Source organism: Lemur catta, chromosome 9 (assembly GCF_020740605.2).
Source record: "Lemur catta isolate mLemCat1 chromosome 9, mLemCat1.pri, whole genome shotgun sequence".
In the NCBI taxonomy this organism is placed as follows: domain Eukaryota; kingdom Metazoa; phylum Chordata; class Mammalia; order Primates; family Lemuridae; genus Lemur; species Lemur catta.
The window spans coordinates 54,567,555-54,594,619 of NC_059136.1; the positions used below are offsets into that span (position 1 = coordinate 54,567,555).

At 43.4% G+C, this 27,065-nt stretch overlaps 2 protein-coding genes across 3 annotated transcripts in view; one reads left to right on the forward strand and one right to left on the reverse strand.

Moving 5' to 3' along the window:
* Positions 1 to 15,815, forward strand: part of DPYS (dihydropyrimidinase) — a 96,178-nt gene extending 80,363 nt beyond the window's left edge. The window contains exon 10 of the mRNA XM_045560385.1: positions 14,038 to 15,815. The gene's annotated coding sequence lies outside the window, so the exon portion shown is untranslated. The remainder of the gene's footprint in view (positions 1 to 14,037) is intronic.
* Positions 15,816 to 19,418: 3,603 nt separating this feature from the next.
* LOC123644501 (dendrocyte expressed seven transmembrane protein) lies at positions 19,419 to 26,622 on the reverse strand. Of its 2 annotated transcripts, XM_045560621.1 has the most exons (3): positions 25,588 to 26,622; positions 20,446 to 20,754; positions 19,419 to 19,528 (listed from the first exon to the last, which is right to left on the reverse strand). In XM_045560621.1, the coding sequence occupies exons 1-3, from the start codon at positions 26,614 to 26,616 to the stop codon at positions 19,454 to 19,456; spliced, it is 1,413 nt and encodes a 470-aa protein (XP_045416577.1). In that variant the 5' UTR covers positions 26,617 to 26,622; the 3' UTR covers positions 19,419 to 19,453. The 2 variants fall into 2 exon arrangements, with proteins under 2 accessions (XP_045416577.1, XP_045416578.1); XM_045560622.1 differs by lacking the exon at positions 20,446 to 20,754 and having other exon boundaries at positions 25,790 to 26,622.
* Positions 26,623 to 27,065: the final 443 nt, after the last annotated feature.

Consider the following 27,065-nt stretch of genomic DNA (forward strand, 5'->3'; position numbering starts at 1 on the left):
ACAAGAGCATAGAATGTGGAATCACATTGACTGGGTTCAAAACTTCTCTCTGCCACTTACCACCTGTGTAGCTCAGGCAAATTACTTGAACTCTCCCAGCCTCACGTGTCTCATCTGTAAAATGGGGAACAATAGTACCCCTAGGGTTTGAAGGAGAATTCAATGGGATAAGGCATGAGCAGTTACTGCACTGAGCACTAAGCGAGCCCTCAATCAATGATGGCTACTATTATTTCTTGGAACTCGACTGCTTTATTGTTCTATGTTGAAGCAGAATAAAACCATTTAATGTCATCTTAGAAATTTTCAGTGTCCTCGGAGTCACAGTTGATGGTCACTGTTGCTCAACTGTACAGTTACAAAACTAAAACTGAAACTGAAAAACAAAACAAACCCTTCTGCCAAAGAGGTTCCCTAGTGATTGACTATTATCTTCCTCTTTATTTTTGTGGGGTCCCTGATTTAAAGAGTGATTTCATATCTTAACCACTGAGGGTGCACAGAAGCATAATTCGCTGCCCCAGTAATTTATAAAATCATTTGAGAAATACACCTTGCTGTTTTCCTTCCAAATTGTCTCATGAGTCAACTAAATGTATTTCAGTTTTATAAAATATATTATTTGAGATAATTATTGGTGAACAAGATTTCAACAATAATCAGAATTAAAAATTTCTGCCACAAATTCTTCCAAAGGCATAAATGGTTTGGAATTTTATTTTTATAAAAACCAAATTTAAACCAAGAGAGTTTATTCCTCAAAACTTTTGTTAGAATAGGAGAGAGAGAGAGTTATTTGCTAGATGAAGTCTTTGTTATATTCAAACATAGATCAGACTTAAACTTCATTCAGACTAGAAATCAGAGCATGACAGAGATTTGGGGCTAGAAAGGCCTTTTGGCCCCACATAATAGAGAGGAGGAAATGGAGGTCCAGAGGTTAAATGGCCCCGAGTCCTACTCTCCTCCCCGCTGTTCACTGCTAGCTCATGCGCTTAGGCAGCTAGTATTTACTGAGTGTATATCATGCGCCAGGTATTTGTACCAGAGATAAAATTGTGAAAAAGTAGACTCTGTCCATGCCCTCCTGGGGAAAACAGACATTGATCAAATAATAAAAAAGCAGCCTATGTTTATAACTGTAGTGCTACAAAGAAGGGTTGTATGGTGAAACGAGAACCTGAAAGAAAAGATTTAGTGATCAGGGAGGGCTTCCCTGAGAAAGTGATGTAAGAGCTGAGACCTGGAGAATGAGTAGGAGACAACCAGGCAAAGGAGGGAGGAAAAGTCTCCCTGCAGAGAGCAGCGAGTGTAGCTGGGGCTGGGGCTGGGGAGCACAGTGCCTGGAAGTGTGAGTGAGGGGATGAAGGCTGAAGTGCGGGGCTGGGGTGGCGAGGGAAGAATGATGAGAGAGGCAGATGAAGAGGGTGGGGGAGAGAGAGAGAGAGAGAGAGAGAGAGAGGTAGGGCTAGAGAAAAGGCAGGAGCCAGGACAGTTTTTCTTCATCCTAAGAGCAATGGGAAGCCTTTGAAGGGTCTGAAACAGAGGTACAATCTGATCTGAACTGCACTTTGTAATAAGGATCACTGGAGCCACAGTACAAAGGCTGGATACGAGAGGACCAGGGTGGAAACCTGCAGACCAGAAAGGAGGCTGTTGCAGGTGCCTAAGCCAGAAATGATGATAATTTTCACAAGGGTGGTAGTGGTGGTGATGGTGGAGGTGAAAAGTGGGACATTTAAGGAACATTTTGTGGGTTAAATTGACAAAAGAAAGTGAAGGATTGGGTCAGGGAGAAGAAGGGATCAAGGATGAGTCCTCTTTTTCTGGTTTTTGAAACTGGATGGATGTTACTGCCATTCTGAGAGAAAGAAAAGAACAGATTTGGGAGACAGATCAGAGGCTGGGTTTTGGACACGCTGTATTTGAGATGCTTGTGAGAAATCCAAGTTGAGAGATCAAAAAGAGTGCCTGACACATAGAGAAGAAAGTCAGTTCCAATATTAAATTTGTGAGTCCTTTCCAATAGAGGGAATAAGCTTCCATTTCCTTACCTGTAAACTGGAACCGTCATAGTGTCCAAGATTAAATGAGATAGTGTAAAGAATTCACTGAGCACAACAGAAGCACACAGTGGGTGCTCAGCAGAAGTCAGCTCTCATTGTTGTCAGGGAACTTGTCCACAGCTAGTTAGTCACCCAAGAACAGTGGGCCTGTAGACAATCATGAGATTGAACACCTCAAGTGAGGCAAACTCATAACTTACTGAAGTCATGAGCTATGAACGCTAATTCTTCTGGACTGGAAACCCGTTTCTGAGCAGTAGCATCTGGTTCTGCAGAAGTGACTAGTGTAAAAGGCCCCATTTCACCAGGTCCTCAATAGAATCCCATGAACTTTGTCACTAAAATGTGCCTCAATTTTGGGATCTGGAAGTACAAATAATGATAATACCAGCAACCAAGCAATGATGTGAGAATCACTTGAGAAAGCGTTTCTTCAAATCTTTTCTGAAAGGAGGTGGGTAAAAATAACTAAAGACATTTTAAAACTCGAAACAATAGGTGTGGCGTTCTGGCATCGCGGCTCTTCCCTGAGCTGTGCTTGCACCCGCGGCACATCAGTCATTCGATTCCTCAGCAAGTGACTCTTACTTTCCCCCAGGTAGTGTGCTAGGCTCCCAGAATGGGAATCACCCCTTTATGAACCAGCAGGGTTTGAGGGGGTGCAGTCATAAAGTCATTTTATTCTTTCTTCCAGGGTCCACTCAAACCCACTCTCCAGATTCATTCTCTCCTCTCTCTCCCTTGAGTTAAATCTTGGCCAGGTCCCATAGCTTTGATGATCATGCTTGGATAGCAAGAGAATAGGAGCCTTGTTCTGGCATTAAAAAAATCAATTTTGGTGTAACGATCATAAAAGTATAGTCCAGTCTAGGATAATAATTGAAACTCTTGAACGTGTATGTATCCAATCAACCTGCTGATGAGTCAGTTGAATCTTCTCACTAACTATGTCTATTTGCTTCTCCGGACTCCACCCACCCTCTCACTCACCTGGCATGGTTGCCGAGCCTCTGATCACCCACCTGTGTGACCTAGGGCAGGAGACTGATCTCCTGTGCCTCAATGTCATCATCTCTAACATGCCGATAATGTTTTGTCCACTGAAAATCTTTTAAATGGTGTCTGGCACCTGATTAGCACTGAGGACTTGTTATTAATAGCAATTGCTAATTACTAGTGCCTTCCTCTCTTCTGTCTACAAGGATGCTTTGCAACAAATCAAGTGTTACTTTTTCTCCCCCTGTTTGTATCTCTGTTACAAGCCCCAAAGCAATTTTTGACTTTCACGGCCTTTTCTCAGCTTCTATGGCACGTGGTACATATTATAACAACCGTCAACCATGAATATTCTGGAAGAGTTCATACTGTTCCCTTCAGATTTGCCCTGTTTAGCACTGTTCCCATCAGAGTCCTTGCCTTGACAGAGCCTCCTAAAGGGTTGTGTTTGAGCAAACAAAATCACACACTCCTGTTATTGTCCCTATCATGTGCCATTGTCCCCAGCTGGGCTATGAATTCCCTTAGGCAGAGGCCCTGTCTTATTCATCCCTGTGTCCCCAGTGCCTAGCATGATGCCAGGCAAAGAACAGGCACAGCTGTGGAAGACAGTTAGGTGGTTCTTTAATACGTTCAACTATATGATCCAGCAATTCTGCTGCTTTGTACATACCCAAAAGAATTGAAAACAGGCATTCAAACAAAAATTATACACAAATGTTTGTAACTGATTATTCATAAAAACCAAAAGGTAGAAAGAAACTTAATCTCCATCAGCTGTTGAATGGATAAACAAAATGTGGTATATCCATACAATGGAATATTTATTCAGCTATTAAATATAAGGATGAGGTACTGAGGCATGCTACAGCATGGATCAACCTTGAAAACATTATGCTAAGTAAAAGCGGTCAGACACAAAAGGCCACATATTGTATGAGTCCATTTATATGAAATATCCAGAATAGACAAATCCATAAAGAGAGAAAGCAGATTAGTGGTTGCTAGGGGCTGGGGCAAGGGAGGGGTGGGGAGTGACTGTTTAATGGTATGCGATTTCTTTTGGGGGTGACATGAACGTTCTGAAATTAGAGAGTAGTGATGGTTTTCACAACACTGTAAATGTACTAAAAGCCACTGAATTTCACACTTTAAAACTGTACCATAGTTACAGTAGTAACTTTTATATGTATTTTACCCCAATTAAAAACAAACTAGAAAAAAGGAATAGGCACACATAACTTTTAAAATAAATTGATTAGTATAAGTGAGGGATTTGGCAGTTTAGGTGGTAGGAAAGCTTGAAGAAAAGTTGTAGAGAAGGGAGTTGAAAAGTAAATGTCTCCCAGTGACAGTAAAAGGCTGAAGGAGCCCAGTGTGATGCCTCTTAATCCTCTTCCCAGACTTAAAAAAGCCAAGTCCTTCCAGATGATCAGGGAGGAACAGGGACGTGATCTGAGGTTAGGGCTCAGCAGTAGTCACTGGGAAAACACTACCAGAACCAGAACTGGTCATGGAAACAGCCTTGTTACACTGAAGTCTTATACTGAGCATTTTCCAGATCAAGTCCATTCATTAATTCAACAAGAGCCTCTGGGTCACCTCTCTGTGCTGGGCATTGTAGTACACGTGCTCCACCTATATTCTCTGCCCACTTTCTGGGCTCAAACCCTGTGGAAAGGGACTTCCAAGATGTGACACTGCTCATGGTCAGGAGACATGACCACAGCGTTAGATTTGCCATAAATAGGCTCCTGAGGATCAGTGTCCAAGGGACTATTCTCTGTGCCCGTCTCTGCCATCTTTCTAGCTGTGTGGCCTTGGGCCAACAGCTCCACCTCTCTGAGCTTCCATTTCCTCAACTAGAGGTGGTACATATTCACTGAGTCTTCCTCATGAGCTTGTGAAGCACACGTGAGATAAAGTCTGTGAAATCGCTGTGCACGCTGTCAAATGGCAGAAAGAGGCAAGGGAGAGCATCGTTTGGACGGCGGCGGTTGAGAGCACAGGCTTTGGAGTCCAACCACCAGTGTTCCCCAGCTGGGAGACCACGGCCAAGGGACCCAACCGGAGCAGCCCCAGGCTCCCCACCGGAGAGTAGGAGCAATTGTACAGTCATCAGAAATGTGGGGGGGAGGAAAGGATAAGACTGCCCGCACAAAGCAACCAGCACAGAGCTGGAACGGAATGAGCAATTGGTAAATGACAGTGACTGCAAATGTCCCCGTCCGCTGCGCCCTTTCCCTGGAAAGGGACTGCAGGGACGCAAGCCTCCCCCACACCTCGTGTGCGTTCCGACCCTGTTCATGACTCAGAGAGGTTCCCATGGGCCTGTCCCGGACTCATCCTTCGCGGGGGCGGCCCCGCAGAGCTGCGCGCACCCCCAGACGCCGCCACCGTGGGGCGCTCAGGGCCGCAGCGGCCCCTCTCCTCCCACGCCTGCAGCTGCAGACAGACGTCTTGGGAGTTGTTTGCTCTTCCCCCCCTCCCCTTTACAAGTACTGTTTTCTTTTCTTAAGTGGTTTACAATACTCTGATTCATTTTACACTTTGGGCGAATCTCGCTGTAAATAATTCTTTTGTCCTGGGAGTTCTTGTTACAAGATGGGCTCGCTTTCTCCTTCCTAAAAGAACACGCACCCGCGCCAATCAATATTTACTGCTCTGCACACGTCTGCGGAGAGCGAGGGCGGTTCACAGCGCATTAAGATGTGGACACAGCCCCCAGGGAGCTTGTAATAAAAACGTGACGGGGAGACGAGTCTAAAAATGACTAGGCTTCTCAGGAGTGCGGGCTGGGATGCCGTGCAGGGGTTTCAAGGGCGTTCCTGGGAGGAGGGAAGCCTGTGAGGATTTTCTTGTTATTTGGTTTGCAGGCAAAAAAGGAAAAATGGAGCATCCTGAACCTTAGCTGCAAGATCTTAGGATATGCAACTATGTCACTGGATCTAACGGGAAGTGGGAAGATGATGGTATGAGTTGGTGTTTCTGTTTATTGAAATTCTTTGGAGGATGCTGGCTTAACATCAAGAAGGAAGAACCTTAGAATAAGAGTAGGGGTAGTGTGGGCAAGAACTCAGAGCCACAAAAAAAAAAAAAAAAAAACAAAAAACGGTGCCTCATGCACCAAATGTCACATGGCATGCACAGGACCCATCATTTAGAGTGACAAGACTTGGGTTTCATTGTTTCTCAGTGTGTGCTCTGGGGAAGGTCACTTACCCTCTCTGAACCTCAATTTCTTGATCCATGAACTGGAGGTGATAATACCTGCCCTGCTTGCTTTACCACATTGTTCAAAGGACCAAAAGAGATGAAGTCTGTGAATAATAAGGCAATATGAGTGTAGTGAGGATAATGAGGATAATGTGATTACAGTATGAATGTCACGCTCAAAGTCGGTTGCTCTGGAAAGTTGGTTTATAATGAAAGAAGATGTGGAATGAAAGAGATTGTAAAGGCAATGCAAGGTTTAAAAATAGATTGGTGAGATCACAGTAATAACAGAAGGGCACTTTTAAGAGGAGGGTGCCAAGGAATGGAGAACATAACAGGGACCTGAACAGGAAGTTTAACAGTGGCAACAGAGAAGGAGGAGGTGTTGCCGGGTCCCACTGGAGGAAGCTGGAGGTTTTGTTCACTGGTGTGCAAAGGAAGGGGGTTGGGGTAATGGCTTATGATGTGAGTGTTTTCCATGAGTCACTATATCTTGCATATTGAGGATCACATGCCAAAGCCAGAGTCAGGAGCAAGTGTGCTAGAGCCAAGGCTGGGACTGGGCACCAGGACTTAAGGAGAAGACACACTAAGCTGGGAGGACCAGGATGGTGACCTGAAGTGGACAGTCTGGGCAAGTTCTGAGAAAGCCCAGCAGGAGGTGTGGAAGGCGGCCAGCTGAGCACAGTGCAGGCTGACTGCAGGGGTAGGGACCTGCCATGAGGACAGCTCTGAAGGAGCTGGAATCCTGGGCAGGGTGGCATGGGTGCCCCCAGCAGGGAAGGAGACCTGGCAGGCAGCCTGGAGTAGGACCAGAGCCTCAGGGCAGAGGGAGGCTTGATTCCCAGGAGTGATACGACAACTGTGTCTAGGTCTTGCTGCTTCAGAGAACGGGACAGTAGGCTCCTGGCACCTCCTTGTAGCCTAGCCCAAGCCTAGTATACAGAAGGCACTCAGTCAATGGCCGTTGGAGTGAACCAACAAAAGAATGACAAATGAATACAATCAAATTCAAAATACTCAAGTTCTGAATTTTACTCCCCTTTTTGGTGGCTTTGACAGCCATTGGCTTTCTTTCTAGCGCCAGATAGCTAATGGGCAGACCGTGCTCATTGTCCCGTCTGAGAACTCCTGGCCATCTAGCACATCCCATGTCCCCCTCCCTTGTCTTCATATGGTGTATGCCCTCAGGATGGTCATGCTTCACTCAGTGGTTTGTTTCCATGGCAACTTGTTTCTATGTTATACCATTCTCAATCTGCCTCTGGTTACCAGGCATTGCTGTACCTTATTCAGATTTCTAACCACGGCAGTTCCCAGCCATGTTTACATTCTGTCCTGACACAGAATGTCTTAAATTAAGGGAGCATTGTCATCTCAGAAATTAACTTTAAAAATGCATTTAAACACATTATGACATGATCCTTTTTTAAAAACTAGAAATATAAATTTTTTCCACAACTTCCTTGCCAAGAAACAACTTTCCTTGTCAGCCGTTTTCATTAACTCTTTTCAATACTGTTTTCTCTTCACATATTGAAAGCCAGTCCTGAAAAGAGTCTCTAGGAGAAGCATTTGGCTCCAAAAATACTGGTGGGCTCTCAAATTTTCGTCTGCACTTACGAACTCTATCCTCTCCTGGTCACATCATGATCAGACTGCTGGTAGTCCCACTGTCTGTACTGAAGAAGACCTGAACGCCACTTCAAGCAAATATAGGAGCAAGAGTCACAGTGGATGTTCAATCTTACTTACTGCATCACTTTTATTTCTGGTCCATTTGTGTTTTATAAGGCTCCCGCTGGGGTTTTTATCACATTAATGAGGATGGATCTCATTGAGCCATTCTTAGACTTCATCTTGCTCTTTTCATTGAGTGTATTTGACTGTAGTCTTTCTTTTTTATTATTATTTCAAAAGATTTAGGAGTTACAAGTGGTTTTTTGATACATGAATGAATTATATTGTGGTAAACTTGAGGCTTTTAGTGTATCCATCACTCAAATACTATACATTGTACCTGACAGGTAATTTTTGATGCCTCATCCCACTTCCACCCTTCCCCACTGTGGAGTCTCCAAAGTCCATTTTACCTCTCTGTATGACCATGTATATCCATCCCTTAGTTCTCACTTGTAAGTGAGTACATGCAGTATTTGTTTTTCCATTTCTGAGATACTTCACTTAGGATAATGGCTTTCAGTTCTATCAAAGTTGCTCCAAAAGACATTATTTCATTCTTTTTTATGGCTGAGTAGTATTTCATGTCATATATATATATGGTTGTATTCATTTGTTTTTTTGTTTGTTTGTTTTGTTTTGTTTTTTTGCTTAGGTTTGTTTTGGCTATTCAGGCTTTTTTTTAGATTCCATATGACATTTAGGGTTATTTTTTTCTAATTCTGTGGAAAATGATATTGGTATTTTGATGGGATTTGTATTCAATCTGTAAATCACTTTGGGCAGAGTGGACATTTTGTTAATAACAATATTGATTCTTCCAATCCATGAGCATGGAATTTTTTTTCATTTGTTTCATCTATGATTTCTTTCATCAGTGTTTTATAGTTCTCCTTGTAGAGATCTTTCATCTCCTTGTTTACGTTCCCAGGTATTTTATTTATTTATTTTATTTTATTTGCATCTTGGTCCTGCCCTGCCCTAATCCTCTCTTGAGGGACTGCCACACCTCGGGGAGGAGGGAATACCCTATGAATCTGCCAATCATAACTTAACATACCAGCTGCAAAAGAATGCAGAGGACTCTCTAGCCCATGGGCCAAGCAGCATAGGTACCATAGAGTCCGGAAAGTAACCTAGAACAGCCCACATGTACAGTAAGACCCAGGTCATGGAACTCCCAACTGTCCAATCAAAGTAGTTCTGTGGTGACCTCTGAACCACAAGGGAGGTCCCAATCCCGGCACCATAGAACAAGACACAGACCATAACCAGACCCTCTTTACGCCCTTCCTTTTGCTCTCCCTTTGCTGCAACAGTGGGTCCAGTCGTCTGTGGCATATGTATCACACTCTGTAAGCCTATATCTTGCTCTTTCTCGGTAATCATATCTTTCTCTCCTCAATAAACCTCATTTTTGTGCTTGCCTTATTTTGGTGCATCTGGTCATTCTTTAACCATGAGAGTGCCAAGAACCAACATTTCAGACTGAAACCTGACACTTATCCACTATTGGTGCTTCCTGTCGCTTACCTGGTGAACCCTAGCATTCCCTCCTAGGTGATCTGTTCAAAATGTGAGAATCTGCTCACTACTCTGTTTCCTCTCCGCGGAGAAGGCACACACCTCCTGTATCTAGTCGGCCATCTTGATCTTACATGGTCTCTTTTTCAGCTGCAAATTTGTAAGACTTTTAAGAAACACTTAGATGGGGCCCACTAATGTCAGCTGAGGATCACCCCATCTTTTCTTTCCAAGCTGAATGTTCACATCGTGTAGGTGAGCTGTCTGCCACCTATTTACCACTCACAGCCAGTGTGGCTAGGCCTGTCCTCGGTGCAGCAGCTGGCCCTGTCCCTCACTTGAGGTCCTGAACCACCATTCCTTGTCTTTCCATAAAGCACCATATTGATTCCACACTTGGTGTCTCTCACTTATAAAGCCTCTGTTGGTTCAGTTCAATGTATTGCTGGGTCTTCTGTCTAGTCCTTTCCTCAATGCTCAGTGAGCCTCTAAGTAGCAGACCATTTATTGTGGCTAAGGTACAATTCCAATTTCCTTAGAACAACTTTCCTCTGACTGTGTATCAAAAATCCAGTGTTGATTTCTCCTGTCATTTTCATGTCTGCATTTAGAGCTAAAGTCCACCAGAAGACATAGAAATTGAATTCTAACTTCAGCTGCGCTATGTAAAAGTGACTTGTGGAAGTTATTTTCTAAAGAGTTTATTCTGCATAATGCACATGGGATGATTCTTGTAGGGGAAAGTCTTTGCTGGTTGTTCATTGTACTGGGTTGAATTGTGTCCCCCAAAAAGATATGTTCAAGTCCTAACCCTCAGTACCTTGAATATAACCTCATTTGGAAATAGAGATTTTGTAGATACAATCAATTTGAAATGAGCTCATACTGGAGGAAGGTGGGTTCTAATCCACTAACTGCTGTTCTTAGAGAATATTGGACACAAAGAAGACTGTCATGTGAGGACAGAGGCAGAAATTGGTTTGTGCTGCCTGCCATAAACCTGGGATTGCTGGAAGGTAGAAGAGAGAAGGAAGTGTACTTCCCTAGAGATTTTGGAGGGAGGATGGCACTGCTGACACCTTGAATTTGGCTTCTAGCCTTCAAAACTGTGACAGCATAAATTTCTGTTGTTTTAAACCACCCAGTTTGCAGTGATTTGTTACAGCAAACCTAGGAAATGAATACATTTGCCAACTAGAAAACTATATAAAGGTGAGAGGTTTGGATTCTCTGGAATCTCCTACCTTCAAGGTTCAAGTCTCCAAGTTTATTTCTTGGGTGATAACACTTTCTGTACTTTTGGAGAAAAAATATATTAGAGATTTCTTCCTCTCCTGGCATTCTGTAACATCATTGTCCATAATGCATGAGACTTTTGTATATGAAATATTGCCTAAATATTTACAGCTCCTCCTGGGGTATGAATGCCCGATGTCCTAGTGAGGGATATTTGAGAGCCATCCCTGACCATGCTGAAAACCTTCAGACCCTCCCTCCAAGCCCAGCCAGTGACTTAAACATGACTGTCCACGTTAACTGGTTAACCTGCAAGAGCAGCAGCCCATTTCGGGGTTGGTTGTGATAAGGAATGAAGGTTGTCAATTTTCACTGTAAATTCTTTCATGGAAAACTCTGAAAAAAGTTGTTTAAAATTAGTTTTTGTTTTGTTTTTGGAGAAAGGGTTCCAAAGCTGAGGGATGTTGGAGAAGCTAGCGTAGGGATGGAAGCAAATGTAATAGTTTGTTAAGGAGAGGGTGGCAGTCAACAACGGGGAGTGGGAAGGAGATTTAAGGGATGCTGCAGCAATAGAACTGATTGGGTGTCAGATAGAAGGAGAGCTACAAATAAAGCTGACTCCTAAGCTGAGAAAATCAGGAAAATCTTTGGGCCGCTAACTGTGGTGGGGAATTGATCCTTGAGATCAGGAAGGGCAAGAGTGGGGACGAGGATGATTGGAGTTACTGGCTAACAGAGCTCTCCAGGTCATTGTTTCTAACTGCCCACTTTACAGATGAGGAAACTGAGACCCAGAGAGGTGAAGCTAACTCATCCAAAGTTCCATAGCTAGCAAAGGGCAGACTCTGAATCCAAGACCTCTATCATAATCCCATACTCTTTCCAAAGTAGAAATCAAGAAATGGAAAAAGTGGGAGAGGTTAGACCCTAAGATCTAGATGTTGTAGAATCCCATTTTATAGCTGATAACAAACAGGTTCCCCAAAGGAGAGGGTATGGGACAGAGGCCACAAACCAAAAATTCATGATTTGAGCTCTACTCTATTTTTAAAAAATTAATATTTGAATTTATTTGTAACATTTAAAGATTAGGCAAGTTCCCATAACAATCTGGATTTCTGGCTGCTCTGGAAAAAGTCAGTTGATCTGTCAGAAACGTGGTAAGAGCTGCCCTCCTTTCAGATGGGGCATGCACAGGGTATTTGGCTCCAGTCCACCTTCAGTATACCTGGCCCCTGTTGGCCCTGGCATTTGCAGCCCTTGGGAGGGGGAAGAAAGGCAGAGACCCTGAGCCCGAGGCCGATAGTTGGGATCATAAATGGCAAGGGGTGAAGGGAAGTGACCAAGGGACATGGAACAAGAAGGACCAGAGTGCCAAGGTCACAGAAGCAAAAGGTTTTGTCCAAGAATTCAGGGACAGAGTTTTCATCTATTTTTAGATAAAGTAACAGGATGTGGGAACCAAAAAAAAGTGGTCAATTCTCCAATACCGCACAATGGTGATGACTTATGCAAAACATCCTCTTTCCTATTTTTAACTAGATCACAGAAGCTGCGTCAGAGGACTTTGCTGCTGACTAATTCTGTTGAGGCGTCTTTCTCTGAATTGCATAAATGTCATCTACACAGGCTAAAAAACGTTTGAGAAAAAACCCCATAAAGACTACTGCATACAGGGCATTCTTATAAATAGTGTTCTGAGTTGGATCAGGGTGTTCTGGGCCACAGCTTTCTGGAAGTTGTCTAGGATTTCATGGTTGAAGGATGCAGACATTCGAAGAGAAATTGTTCATTTGTTTAAGCTGAATTAATGATCCAATGATTTTTTCCACTGTAAAGTACAGTGGGAACTGTTTTTTGGGTAGATGACATGGAGAATTATGCTGATTTTTTTAGCAAAACAATTTTCTAGTTATATAGATATCCCTGTACCAGGAACAGGCATTTTATTGGAGAAAAGAAATCAAGAATGAGGGCAAAGAGTTCTCAATGCTTTATAGTCAAGACCCACAGCACAACACTGGCAGGACGTTAGTATCAGCTGAGACCTGGGCCATCAGGGAATACAGACCCTTCCCATTTGACTAATGGTGAAGTGGAGGTTTCGAACATGCTGCCAGGACGCTGCTCCAACCTCACAGGCCTCCCAACTTCTGTACACGCCAGCTGACATCCAACTGCCAGTATTCGTATCTCTTTGGGGGCCTTTTTCATAACCGAGGAAAGCTACTCTGTCTTTATGGCACTTCAGAAGTGTCAGGGAATGGACACTGCCCAGAAACAGCAGCTGCCCACAATTGGCAGCTGGCAGGAGTTGCTATATCAACACCCAGTGACTCCCACCTCAGGGACTGTTTAACGCAGAGATAGAGAGTAGGCTGCAGGCTCTAGCAGGCAAGTATCCAGTTAGAAGTCAGTGATGTCATAATGTTTCGTTTTCAGTGTGGGTGTACGTGCATGCATGTGTAGTCTGTATAGTTTATATATGTATATATGAAATGTATTAATGTATACTATGTAATGTGTAAATGTATAATATATATATAGAATAAAAATGTATACATGGTATGTGTGAATTATTTATAATACTTTCTATTTATGGAAGATGATACTGTTTTTCCATTTACAGTGGTGTTATATAAAGTTTCCTTTTAGAATGAACCTATTTAAGTAAAAACGCTCAATTGATTTAAAGAACATTGAAGTAAATGGTAGAGCAAGGCCTACGCCAATATGATTAAAAAAAATTGTGGCGTTTGTACATGAATAACTGAAGTTTGGGAAACTCTGACATTATAGGAGGACTTATTTCTGGGCAGCCCCAGGCCCAGAAATAACAGTGAGTACCTTGGGTTTACTTCAAAGAGAAGTTAAATTACGTTACCCAATAAACCATTTCATGGCCTTATTCTCTTCCTGCTCTGCATAGGCTGGCCTTAGAAATATTTCCTGGTCTGGGTCATTCATTTATTCAGTCAATATGTATTTATTATGGGTTTTGTGATGTATACTTATAGAAGATGCTGTACTGTGTATTGAGGGGCTGTGACTGTACTGATTGCTATGGGAGATACAAAAGAAGTAAAATATACGACCCTTGTTGATAAGAAATGTAGAATCTAGTTGAGGAGCCAAGACAAATTCGCTATTCATATGTAATATGTTATAAGGACCACATGACATGAAGAGCTATGAATTCAGAGGAGTGAGCTGTTGTCATAAATTAGAGTGACCTGAGAAGTTTTAATTCATTTGTTTTTGGAGATGGAAAAAATCCTTGAGATGTTCTAGTCCAACGTCTTCCTGCTTTGTTTTTCAGATCCCTCAGGTGCCTCAGGAATTGCCAAGGTCGGGGAAGAGAAGGATGGTTTTAGGCCGCTCACCTCCATTTCAAGCAAGGGCGACTCTGTCTTTGCTTGGCTGGGAATTGATATTCCGAAGAGTTAATTAGAGAAACGGATCTACTGCTTAAAGGAATAATAGTTAACAATTGAGTCTAACATCCCTGATTTTCAGATCAAACAACTGAGGCCCAAGAGGTTAAATGACATTTCCCAGTTCCCATGCAGAGTTTGTGACAGAGCCAGAGGAAGACCCCACTGGCAAGCCCTGTGCTCTTCCCACTGCTCCTGTGTCCTGAGGAGGCAGGACTTGAGTAGCGCCTTGAAGGACAGAGGAAATGAATGGGGAGAGATCAGGGAGTGTTTTGCAAATGAGGAAATCTGGGGCAAAGGTGTGAAGGGGAATGCTGGTGACTCTTGGGGGCCTGCTGGGAAGAGGTCTTTGACTACTGCAAGGGTTCAGGCACTGGGAGTGTGACGAATGATGCAGAGAAATAGGCTAGGATCAGACTGGAGGGGAATTGAATGCCTGGCAGGGAAAATGTCAGCTCACTTTGGTCCAGATCTCAGAGCTGGGAAAGGACACATGAAAGCCATGCTTTGGGGGCAGCAATGTAGAGAGTAACTGTGCTCAAATTCTGCTCCCAGAACCCACTGTGGACAAGTTACTCAGCATCTCTGTGCCTCAGTTTGCTCATCTATAAGTCACAAGAGCACCAGATCCTCTCTCACTGGGTTTCGGTGAGGATTAAATGAAATAATTCACTAAAAACAGTGTCTGGTACCTAGTACGGGCTTACTAAATGACAGCTATTGTGATGTTTTCTGTGAAGAACTGAATTGAGTCAAGAGGGAGAAGTGCCTTGGCGAAGCTACTTGCTAGCAGCAGTGCCAGATCTTCCAGTTTTCAATTCAGCACCCTTTGGTTCATCATATCCAGTGTTATAAAAACAATGTACTGTTTATTTTCTACTATGTGTTAGCATTTCCTCTTGCAAGACACAGCACTCTTACTGTTTTAGTACAAACATACTTCCACAATTGTTTCCTTTTGAAAAACAATTTTGATTGATTTCTTTCATTCCCTAATTAATATATCACATTTAGAGTGAGAGCACTGCTTGCTTTGATAAAGCGAGACTTTCAATTTTCAGGTCTTCAGGCACTGACATCGCAATCTGACTTTAAAACCACATGAAATTACATATGACATTTAGAATTGAATAACTATTCTGATTGCTTCTTTGTGTCTATGGAGAAAATAACATTTATTTTGACTAAATGTTATCTTTTCCCTTTTCATCAAATGAATCATACATATGACCCAAGAGCTTCTGTTGTTCTTTATGATTCATTGATCAACCGTGAAAGAACAAACAAACCAACTGCTGAAACTTGGGTTCCAGTCCATTGGTAATTCTCTCCGGGAAACTGCTGTCTCTCAAAGAATCATAGACTTTAAGAGATAGCAGTTTTTTCAGAGACTCTTTAGCTAAACTTCTTCATCTTTATAGATGAGAAAATTGAGCTCAGAGAGGTGAAATGACTTGCAAAGTCATCCAGCTAATTAGTGGTAAAGAGGGATTTTGAACCTATTTCTTTTTCTGACTTTAAGAGTACCCATTGCATTACGTCCTACATCAAGTCATATACTACTAGAAAGTCTTTCTGTATTACCAGGTGTTGGCAAACTATGGCCTGTGGACCAAGTCTGGCTTGCAGCTTGTTTTTGCAAATAAAGTTTTATTGGAACACAGCCATGCTCATTGGCTTACTTATTGTCTATAGTCGCTTACTCACTAGAGTGGCAGAGTTTAATAGTTGCAACAGAAACCATACGATTTAAAACCTAAAATATTTACTATCTGGCCCTTCAGAGAAAATGTTTGCAATCCCTGTTGTATATGAAGCTTGGCTGAAATTTTCTTTTTTCTATTTATTTTTTTTAATCAGACCCTATTGTCAAAAGTTGAATACAGTGGAGTTGGGCAGGGAACCATGGGAAAGAAGAAAGAGAAAGGAAAGAGCTAACATTTATTCATCTAATTTGGGGTAGAAAGTATTCTAGAGTCTTCATATATGTCATCTCATTTTATTCTCAAAAAGATGCCATGAGACTGATATTTTCAGCCCCTTTTGTATATAAGAAAACTGAGGCTCAGAGAGATGAGTTAAGTTGCCTAAGTTTATGCCACTAATAATTAGCAGAATGAAGATTTGAATCCAGCCTTCCACATTCTAAAAATCTCTGTTCTTTCTACCATAGTATGTGATGATCGTATTCAAGGTTACTTTCCATTTAAAAAAATGTGATATACCATCCCCTAAACTGAAGTCATTTCATTAAAAAATAATATTTGGTACCAAATCACATTTAATAAATAATTAACTATAGGTTAAAACTTTCTAATTCATGGAGTCAACATGAGTTTGTTTTTGTTTGAGCGCTTGTTTATACAAGTGGGTGAGTTGTACTGCAGAAGATGAGAGCAGGGCTGGGTGTGGTGGCTCACGCCTGTAATCCTAGCACTCTGGGAGGCCAAGGTGAGTGGATCACTCGAGGTCAGGAGTTCAAGACCAGCCTGAGCAAGAGCAAGACCCTTTCTCCACTAAAAAAAAATAGACAGAAATTAGCTAGACAACTAAAAAAATATATAGAAAAAATTAGCCGGGCATGGTGGCGCATGCCTGTAGTCCCAGCTACTCAGGAGGCTGAGGCAGTAGGATCACTTGAGCCCAGGAGTTTGAGGTTGCTGTGAGCTAGGCTGATGCCACGGCACTCACTCTAGCCTGGGCAACACAGTGAGACTCTGTCTCAAAAAAAAAAAAAAAGAAAGAAAGAAGGAAGATGAGAACAACACATTTCTTGACAAGCAGTTAGCATTTTGCATTATTGGAGAGAATAGCCCAGCAACAGATAGAATCAAAGTCCTATTTGTTTGTCTACACAACTAATTATTAATACATCGATCCGTGTAAATGTATTTTTATTTAATCAACAACCCCTCCTCTCCAAGGCTTGCTAAAATTCTCTAAAGCCATCGTTAACAAAGTTGTGCAATCATCTGAATCACCCGTGACATCCCTGAGGAGACAGATTCCCAAGACCCACCCCCCCCACCCCGCTATCTAAGTCAGTATATTTGAGTTTAGGTTTGGGATCTGGAATTTTATTCTTTTATATTTTTTAACCTCTGTAGGTCATTCTGATGACCATCCAGCTTTGGGAGATACTGCTCTAGAGAAGGAGTGGGCGGGCAGGATCTGTATCTTTGTCTCAGTCCTTCCGGGTCCTTGTTTATGTCCTGCAAGCCTGAGCACCTCCTGGGCCCCGTGCTGTGGTCGGTGGGCACACTGCTCCTGTCCTTGCCAGACGAGGCCGGGGCCAGGGTAGGGACACTTCACACATCATGCTATGCATTTCCTCAGCATCCAGGAAAATAGGGCAAAACACCTTCTGCCTTAATTGCAGCTACCGTGGCTAGTTAAGGTTTTACTTCTGTCATTGCCTTTTTTGCTTTCCATTGGCATTTGCACAAATTGCTCCAATGACAAATTCTACTCTGATTTCTTCTCCTCCCCTGAGTACAAAAACAAGGTTCGTAGGCATTCAGAATTTAGATGACAAAATGTGGTAAATTGTCCCCTGTACCCTGTTATTCATTCCCCCCTTTTTTCTTACTTTTCAAAAGGTCACTGCAACCACTATGAATTGAAACCAAAAGGGGCTCTGAACCCTGAAAATTGGAAAGCCTCAGCCACCTACTCATTAATTTAAATCTTTCCTGGGGTTATATTAGCCTAACATAACAGGATTTTAAATATAGATATTAATACACTCAACCCACACTCATTTTTTTCAGCCTGTTCCTCTTTCTTCCATACTATAATTTAAAAAATTGACCTCAATGGTCTTTGTTACTTGTTGGGAATCACTATTACTGACTTAGGTGAGAAAGGTAGTTCTTACTCCCTTAGGATAAGATATGTATATTTCTTTCTCTTAAATGAATTAAGACAAAAATATACGATGTGTGAAGACTTCACTATATCTCATACTATAATTATGATTGAGTAGGTCCTAACAGAGAAAGCTGCAGATGTAGAATCTAAGAGAGGAAAGATAACGTGTAACATTCCAGGTAGAACAATAAAAAAGGTCTATTACCATGAAGTTGTCTAGAATTACTATATTTTACTATCAAAGAGAAACGCAATGGACAGTAAATGTGGAGTCAATGAGGACATCAGAATGACACTTGAAAGACCCTAACAAAATATGGTCACCAAACTGGGATCTCTGAGGCGAGAAATGATAACCTAGACTATAATATACTTTTATAGGCCATTAAAATTAGAGGTGAAAAAAGGAAGCTTCATGAAATTGCCTTGGGAAGTATCTTTCTGCCTCTATAAGATTAAACAGAGCACATTTCACAATAGATGTCTGAAGAAATTTAACTAACCATTCATTTAAATCTAAAATGGATAAGCTGTAATTAAATAAGCATCCTCTATTCAAGTTTGATTGGCCCTAATGAGCAAGTCTAAATCCTATTTTCAAAATCAAAATTGCCTTTTGTGACAGCACCTCCCTTCTAGCCTGTCCTTCCAACACTCAGGGCAAACGTGCCTAACAGACAAAGACAGCAAGTCCTGTCACTTGTTAAAAGTCATTCTGAGTATAGATAAAGGTGAAAAGGGGACCAAGACGTGCATTTGTACACGAATTTTATGTGACTGTGATGCATATGGTCCCTAGGCCACCCTACTGGACATAGCAGACTAGAGGATTTGCTAGAAGAGGAAAAAACAAAATAAATCTAGGCAAATGGGCAGTAGGTGCGGAGGTGGTGGTAAGAAATTAGGAACTGCTGCAAAGGGGTTTCAGAAAGGGTTTTTGAATAAGGGGGCAGGGGAAGAGAGACAATTGTGGGGTAGGTAATAGCTACGAATGATATTAAGAAGGACAGAAGAGTTCAAAGATAGTTTGCTGGCTTTTCCCATGTATATTCTTCTTGGAATTTGCTTGGGAGATTACAGTACAGATTTCAATTGTTTTCTAATTTTTTTTTCTATTTTTCTCTTTGAACATTACTCTAAGCTGAAACTCATCACCCACCAAGGGGCCAAGTTATAGTCCTGTTACACAGTGACACAGGCCAGTTCATGTGCTTTGTTTGGAAGACAGACCACGTAACCGTTCATGGGGCAGCCCTTTGGCTTTGCAATGAAAGGAGCGTAACCAGGTGATGCAAGGTGGCCCTGCACACGCAGACTCCTGGTAGGACCATGGGATGTAGCTCTCTGTTGCTGGGCATGAAGAGTGGCCACCATCAGGAGACCCGAGGAGACTTTCTGGTGCAGTGTGGCTGAAAAGCTACACAGGACCTCTCATGGATTGCCTTTACTCACAATGTCCCCTTGTTTCTTCCCAATCAGTTTCAAGACTGGAAGCCAGAAATGAATCTGAAGAGACAAAAAAGTGGATGAATGAGAACTGGAGTCATTTCAGATGCCTCTGACATAACCTTTTCATTGCACAGTTAAAGGTGTCAGAAAAAATTGCCAGTAGACTTTGAAATGGACAGAAAAGCTTATCCTTGTGGGTTATCCTGGTCTTTCACTATCTCTGAGCTATTTCCCGATTCTGCAAGTTGCAGATGGCTGACAGCAACAATGGAAATGATTCTTGTCTGTGACATGCAAATGAATTTCACTGCAGGGTGAAGGGGACCATGATCCCTCCCACCCACCATTGTGCAAGAAGCCAGTTTTACATCTATTAAGCAAATTCATTTTGGTATCCCTGATGGCCTATATATATGTGTGTGTTCTTTGAATTTTTCTTTTAGTTAGTTGTAATTTCTTACTGTTCCCTCATTAATAAGTTAGTTAAATAAAATGTTTGATATGTGTCCACTTTATACATGTATGAGAGTCACTATGTGTATGTATGTGTGTGAGTATATATACATATATGTATACACGCACACACACTGGAGAATAAGCAAATTCTTTGGAGTTCACAAAGTTGTGGTAGATATTTTCTTCTGTTCTTTAGACTTGACCAGGGAAAGTGTACTTTACTGAGCTTTGTCCTTTAATAGCTAGCACAGAGGACCTTCCCAGAAGCCTCTCTGCAAAATGACTGATCACACTTTAAACCAATATTTTGAAGGATATCTTGTAGAACCCCCTGGACCAGCAATCAGATCACAAAGCTAAGAGCCTCAGCCATGTACCTTTGTTAACTTTACCCCAGTGTCCCATCTGCCGCTGGAAGACCTGATGTGAAGCTGAAGAGTGCTTTGAAGCGCCCTTTCCATTCGCCTCTCGAATCAACACTTTCTTACTTAGAGGTTATACGCACAACTTAGCCTTACCTTTGTGAGGTACAGACTCAGTTTGCTTTCGACTTCTCCCAGTGGCTGCTTTGATCTTTTCTTAAGTAGCTTTGCATGTAGGTATTGGACGCGCTCCCTCTCCACGCTGGGGTAGAAGGATGCTATCACCAGGATTTTAAGTTGCATCAGGATGGAGGACAACAGTCCCAGCATCACTAATATCACAAGGATAATACTGAGAGGAACCCAGGTCTTAGATAGAAGGAGCTCTGGTTTCGGGATGCAGTTGGGTTCAAACACAGATATATTAAAGGAAGAATCATGGATGATGTCTTGAGTTCCTTGCTTCTAAAATGAAAGAATAAAATAATCAAAATTCACACCAGTTCCTGTCTTTCAAAGTATTTTCCAGTGCATGACACATAGCATTTATTTCAAATATGCAGGGAGCTTTGGCTAAAGGAACTGTTCTTTTGTGTGTCGTGATTGGAGCAAAGGAGAAGGGATGTGTCTTATTTGCTAACTATAGCAGTGTTTTCCAAAGTGGGCTTGTGGGAATACAGTATAGATTCCCTTGAGAGAAATGCATTAAATAAGTTTGTCTGTTCTATCCCTTCTTTTGAAAGTCACACGCCAGTCAGACTGTTGAAGGCTCTGAGAAGAAAGCAAAGAAATCTGTCTAACTTTAGCCAGCAGTTTTCCTAATAAATTTCACCATGTAACTCATCGTCCTGAAATACACATTTGTACAGTTTGGGCCATATGGGGCTAATGAAAGGCAAGGGGAGTCAGCTAAATTTCTGGGGAAGATTGTTCTGGAACATAGCCCCTTAAGACCCAGTCACATCCCCAGTCTGGACGAACACCCCTTCAGCAGACCACAAGGTCACAAGGATATTGAACACTAACTTACATTCTGAACCAACATTCTGGAGCTTGGGGAGTTATTCTTACTGAGCGTACTATATCCCTTCCAGGTGGATGTGTTGACCCTCAAGCCTATTTCACTGAAGCAGACTCTAAAATCTTATTTGTGGAGGTCTTAAAAACAGGGAATTTTCTCACCCCTCTTGGATCTCACGAGGGGTGTATTCCTTTCTTTTTGAAGGCAAGAGAAGATGCCAGTTGCCCTCACAGACCGACACAGAGGGCAGCAGACGACATTGAGCCACCCAGCCAAGCCACCAGCAGGAGAAGTGTGTGCTGATTCAGCTCTCCCAACCCCCCTTGCCTGGGAAAGTCATTAGTCTCTTGGTGGATTTGTTTTCTAATTTGGTAAAACAGGAATTAATGGACCAGATCTTGCCCATGAAAACTACTCCCAGTGTAAATTAAACACCTTGGAGATGGAGCATTAGCCTTACAGACTGGAGTGCTTAGTAAGTTATTATCACCCCAGTGCCAGAGAGCCCTGAGGCCAGGAAAAGGTAAATGGCTTCTCAAAAAGAACCCAACCACACCCGGAGGACACCCTGCATCTTGGGTCTATCCCAGTGCCTGTGCGGAATCTGGAAACCCCAAACCCAGGACCTCTACACAAATGTTGAGGCAAATCTGTAATTTCCCCAGCACGGTGCCTAAGCAATGAAAAACATTTGCGTTGCCTCTCCTTTTCTCTTATTAAAAAGACAGTCCGCCTACAATTAACTAGAGAGATTTCAGTCCCCCGAGCAAAGGCATGTACTCTCTTTAATGCTATTGAAGAAACAAACACATCGATTGAGTCAGTGATGAGAAATCCTGCAATAAGAAAGCAGTGGGTGTTCGATCTGGGAAGGAGTTATTTAATCTAGGAATTTAACTGGGGACTTTGCAGTTGGGAGTCCAGGCTGCATAAAGGTTGAGTCAACACTTTTCTGTGGGGTTGTTGAGAGTAATGCGGAAGACAAATTAACTCTTTCAAATTGCCAAGCAATATACTAAATGGTACCCCGACGTTTTAAAACATGTTTGTTTCTTCAGTAAGTAATGAATGGAAGGCAGGCTCTGGTGTCAGGCAGTCCTGAAAAGTTAATGCAACCAAACGCTGTGCACATGCTAGGTGCTCAATAACTAGAAACTATGGCTATTTTCACTCATACTGCCCACCCATACAGCTGTCTGTACTTGGGTCATTTCCCATCTTCTTTATTTAAAACATTTATTTAAAATCATATGAAAGTGGGAGAGAAATATTGGCAACACCGTGAGCCAATGTTTCTCTTCCTACTTGACTTTGCAAATCTGCGGCAATGGAGAAGGCCAGGCGCCTCCAAGGGCGCCCTGGGATAAGGGCAGGCGGCACCGTCTCCCAGGCACGGCAGGAGACAGCTCGAGAGGAGCTCCCATGGCAGTCGCGTGCTCACATCTGTCCCGTGCCCACCACCCTGCTGTTGTTACGTGTGTATGCGGTGGCCTCCCCCCGGGATGTGAGCCCCTCAATGCCAATGCAGCCTAGACATCTTCACATCCCCAGTACCCAGCAGTGCCCAAAGATGAAGGTGCCAGGACATTGTCATTGGAAAGCTTCTGGGTTGTTTTGGATGCTTTCCCCCCATCTGTCTAAAATGTTGAGAACACACAAGACAGGCACGGGTATGGGCTGAGAGAGAGATAAAGGAGAGAGAAGCAAAACAAGAAGGAGGGAGAGTTGAGAACACAGGAGGAGATTGGGGAGAGGGGAGAGGCCCTTTCACTGGCCATCTCCCAAGATCAAGCAGGTCTGAAATTCTTGTTTAGCTTTCACTTGAAACACTACTTCCATTACCCACCCTGCTCCAAATATCTAGAGCTACAGGGTGCCTTGGAATGAACTAGTTTCTTCAGGGGAAGCAGGAAGCTCGGAGTAATCAACTCTGAGAAGCAGCTGGATTAGGAGGGCAGGAGCTGAGGGACATATCTGCTGAGGGCGGAGGAAAGTAGAGGGAAAGTGTGGACGCAGCAGGAGGATCCGAGGCTCTGGGAGACACAGAGAGAAAAGGAAAGTGGGGTTTCAAAGGAGGGTTCCCAGGCAATATTGCTGCCATTTCCCCTCTGTGATTCCCCTGGCAGCAGCACAACCCATCACAGCTCGATGAACATGGTGTTAGCACCAGCCTGGGCTGGGGAACTTAACCCCAGCACGGGTCTCGCACACACATGCACATGGACACACACGCCCCACCTGGTTCAGCTTCACAAGTTCTGGGTTAAAAAAAATATATAAGTGTCTGACAATATCCAGTTCCTCTGAAATGTCAACATAATGACAAATTTCCACAGGGAAAATGGAAGAGAAAAGATAAAAGTGGGATACGCAAATACCACCGTCTCCTCTGTTGGCACCCAGCTGCCAACAAGGCAAGGGGGAAGGATAGGAAAGAAAGCCCCTTCCTCAAGACACAGGGGCATCAGCTCAGAGAAAGGCACTATCTTGGCCAATTAATATTTTTCCCAGATCCATCCTGTGGCGACTAGAGGTTAAATTTCTGGCTTTGTTCTTGGGTTTAGAACAGTGGTTCTCAATTTTGGCTACACATTAGAATTACTTGGGGAGGTTTTCAAAATCTTTCACCCCAGTCTAATTAAATCAGAATCCCTGGGGATTCTGAAGAGAATTATTGGGTCTGTTTGTTTGTTTGTTCAGCTCCGCAGTGATGCAACTCTGTGGCCAAGGTCGAGGACCAGCGGTTTAGAAGGTGCTTGCTTGCTGGCACCCAAACCAGTACTCAAGGTGTGAGTCTATGCATCACCTACCTTGCAATCACATGGCATGCTTACTGAAAATGCTCTCCCATCTAAAACAAAATCTCTGTAAATTATAAATGCCTGATACTCTGTATCCAACCCAGAAATTTTTTTTTAAGTGATAGGATGTCCCTCTGTCACCCAAGCTGGTATAGTGGCATGATCATACCTCACCGCAACCTCAAACTCTTGGGCTCAAGTGATCCTCCTGCCTCAGCCTCCTGATTAGCTGGGACTGCAATGCACCACCACACTTGGCTAATTTAAAAAAAAATTTTTTTTGGTAGAGACAGGTTCTAGCTCTGTTGCCCAGGCTGGTCTCAAACGTCTGGCCTCAAGAGATCATGCTGCTTCAGCCTCCCAAAGTGCTGGGACTTATAGGCACGAGCCACTACACTTGATACCAGGAAATTCTTAATACACATTTAAGGTTGAGAACCACTGACTAACAACTATCTCAAAAAGTCAAAGAATAGCTGGGTAGCATTTTTTTTAAGTGAGTGTTGCCAGCTACTAGTGCCAGCCATATTACCGGTTTACTTAGCAGCACTTTTGCAACAATCATCCTTTTAAGCACACGCTGATGCACTGAGAGCCCTTCTAAGTTTGGTAAGGACTCAGTAGCGCAGAAAAGAAGTTCTCACTCAGAGAAGTTGCTCGAAGTCTGCTTGCACAAGTCTGAGGGTGAGAGGAAGGCAGCCCCCAAGTCCTGGTCTCTTAGGTTCACACCAGACACTCCTGCTTGACAGTCAACCTCAAGTTGAACATCAGAGACACCTGCTGCCATGTGTCAGCAACTGTTGACAGTAGGAGCTAAAAGTGGCCCCCCAAAGATATAAGGGCCTGGTCCCCGGAACCTGTAAACGTTCCTTTATATGGGAAAAGCATCTTTGCAAATGTGATTAAGTAAAAATCTCGAGATGACGAGATTACCCTGGGTTACCCGGGGGGCCCTAATGCAACTAGACGTGTTCTTTAAGAGGGAGGCAGAGAAAGGTGTCCCATACAAAGAATAAGGCAACACGAAGGCAGAAGCCGAAATGGGAGTGGTGCGGCCACAGGCCAAGGAATGTCAGCGGCCACCACAAGCCTGGGGGAGGCAAAGCATGGATTCTCCCCTGGAGTCTGGAGAAAACGTGGCCTCACCAACAACACCTGGATTTTAGCCCAGTGATACTCATTTCGGACCCCTCACCCCCAGAGCTATAAGATGATAGACGCCTGTTGTTTTTAGCCACCCATATAGTGCTATTTGTTACAGTAGCGGTAGGAAACAAATACAGAACCCCATCCTAACGTAAGGACTTCAGCTGAACCTGCATTTGTTGGGCTCCTTCTGTGTGGCAAGCAGAGTGCCGGGCACTGGGAATGCAGAGGTGAAGGAGACACTCCCCTGCCTCGGGAAGTTCATGATCTTTCGCAAGACAGACCCGCAAACAGCCAGGATACACCGTGAGAAGTGCCATGAGCTCCTACCTCTCCGTGCAGTTTCAAGTGAACCTCAAACCCCGGCAAGCTTTGGAACTGTTTGCTCACTGAGAAAATGAGCCGATACAGCAGATAATCTGCGGCTGCAAACAGCACCCAGATGTAGAGATGGGTAAGGATGGGGAGGAAAAACAACGCCAGGTTTTTCCTTTCTTTAGGAGTCAGCCAGAAAGACGGGATGACAACATACTTCCTCCTTTCCTTCTTGTTCAGCGGGAGGACGCAGGGCCTCTGTTGATGCCTCTCCCTTTCGTCAAACTGAACAAATTGTCTGGTGATGTAAATGTTTTCATACTTCCAACCACCAGTGCCCAAAAATCGCTTCATGAAGAGGCCAGTGCCAAGTAGGACCAGCAAAAGCCCCGCGAGGGCAAGTGACTTCCGACCCAACGAGGACGCCACCTCCATGGCAGTCGTCATCTGGTACAAGATATGCAGGACTTCCCCTTTGGTGTCATTTAGCTGTGCCTCCAGGATGTGGCGTGGACTGAAAAGAGAGACTGCCAGGGTCTGGTTCCAAGAAACAAGGTCGTCAAATAGACTTAGTGGAGTGGCAAGGCCGTAAATCCACTGAATTGCCTCAATATATTTTTTCAAAAGTGGAAAATGTATGGAAAAGCTCTTTGCCCTTAGATTGCAAGTCATACTGTCTAGGAGACCTTTGAAGTTGTGAAAAATATTTTCCACGTGTCCAAAGATCACTATCCCCATGCCAGTTGCAATCAAAGCGTTCCTGCCCTCACGCAGGCCACAAGAGAGAAAGACGAGTAGAATGAAACATCGCGCGTGCTTGGAGCAACACAGCAGGACACACATGGTAATCCAGGAGGTGGTGAGCGCTGCGACCGGTGACAGAAACCAGCAGAAGGCCGCGGAGAGGAGGCTCGAGGAAATGAAAGCAACACAGCAACAAACTCCCCAGTGCTGGATAAAATCCATCCATCCAGGACTTCTTGGACACACATAAGTCTCCCAAAGACTCAGGAAGATAGCAGTGCCTAAGGTCCAGACACCCATGCTCCCTGTGTCCCTGAAAATGAAAAAGGAACCACGGTCAGAAAGTGTTTTTCAATGTCCTCTGACATTTGTAAAGGGCATAGTGGGAGACTGGTTGCAAAAAATGGCCACAGTTCTTCACCCCTATCTGTGTTCACCCCTCAGAATAGGACTTTGCCGCTTCTCCCACCCAGAGGTGAGAGAACCAGAATCCATCAAGGGGTGGGGTCTATTTTGCCATCTCTTGCATCTGGACTGGCCTTGTGACTCAGGATAGAATGTGGCAGAAATGACAGTGACAATTCTGAGCTATTACTCACTCCTGCATGCTCTCTTGGAAACCTACTACTGCCACGTTAACAAGTCCAGCTGCATTAGCCTCCTATTGCTGCTGTAACAAGTTACCACAAATTTAGTGTTTTAAAGAAACATATATTTATTCCCTTGCAATTCTTCAGGTCAAGTCTAAA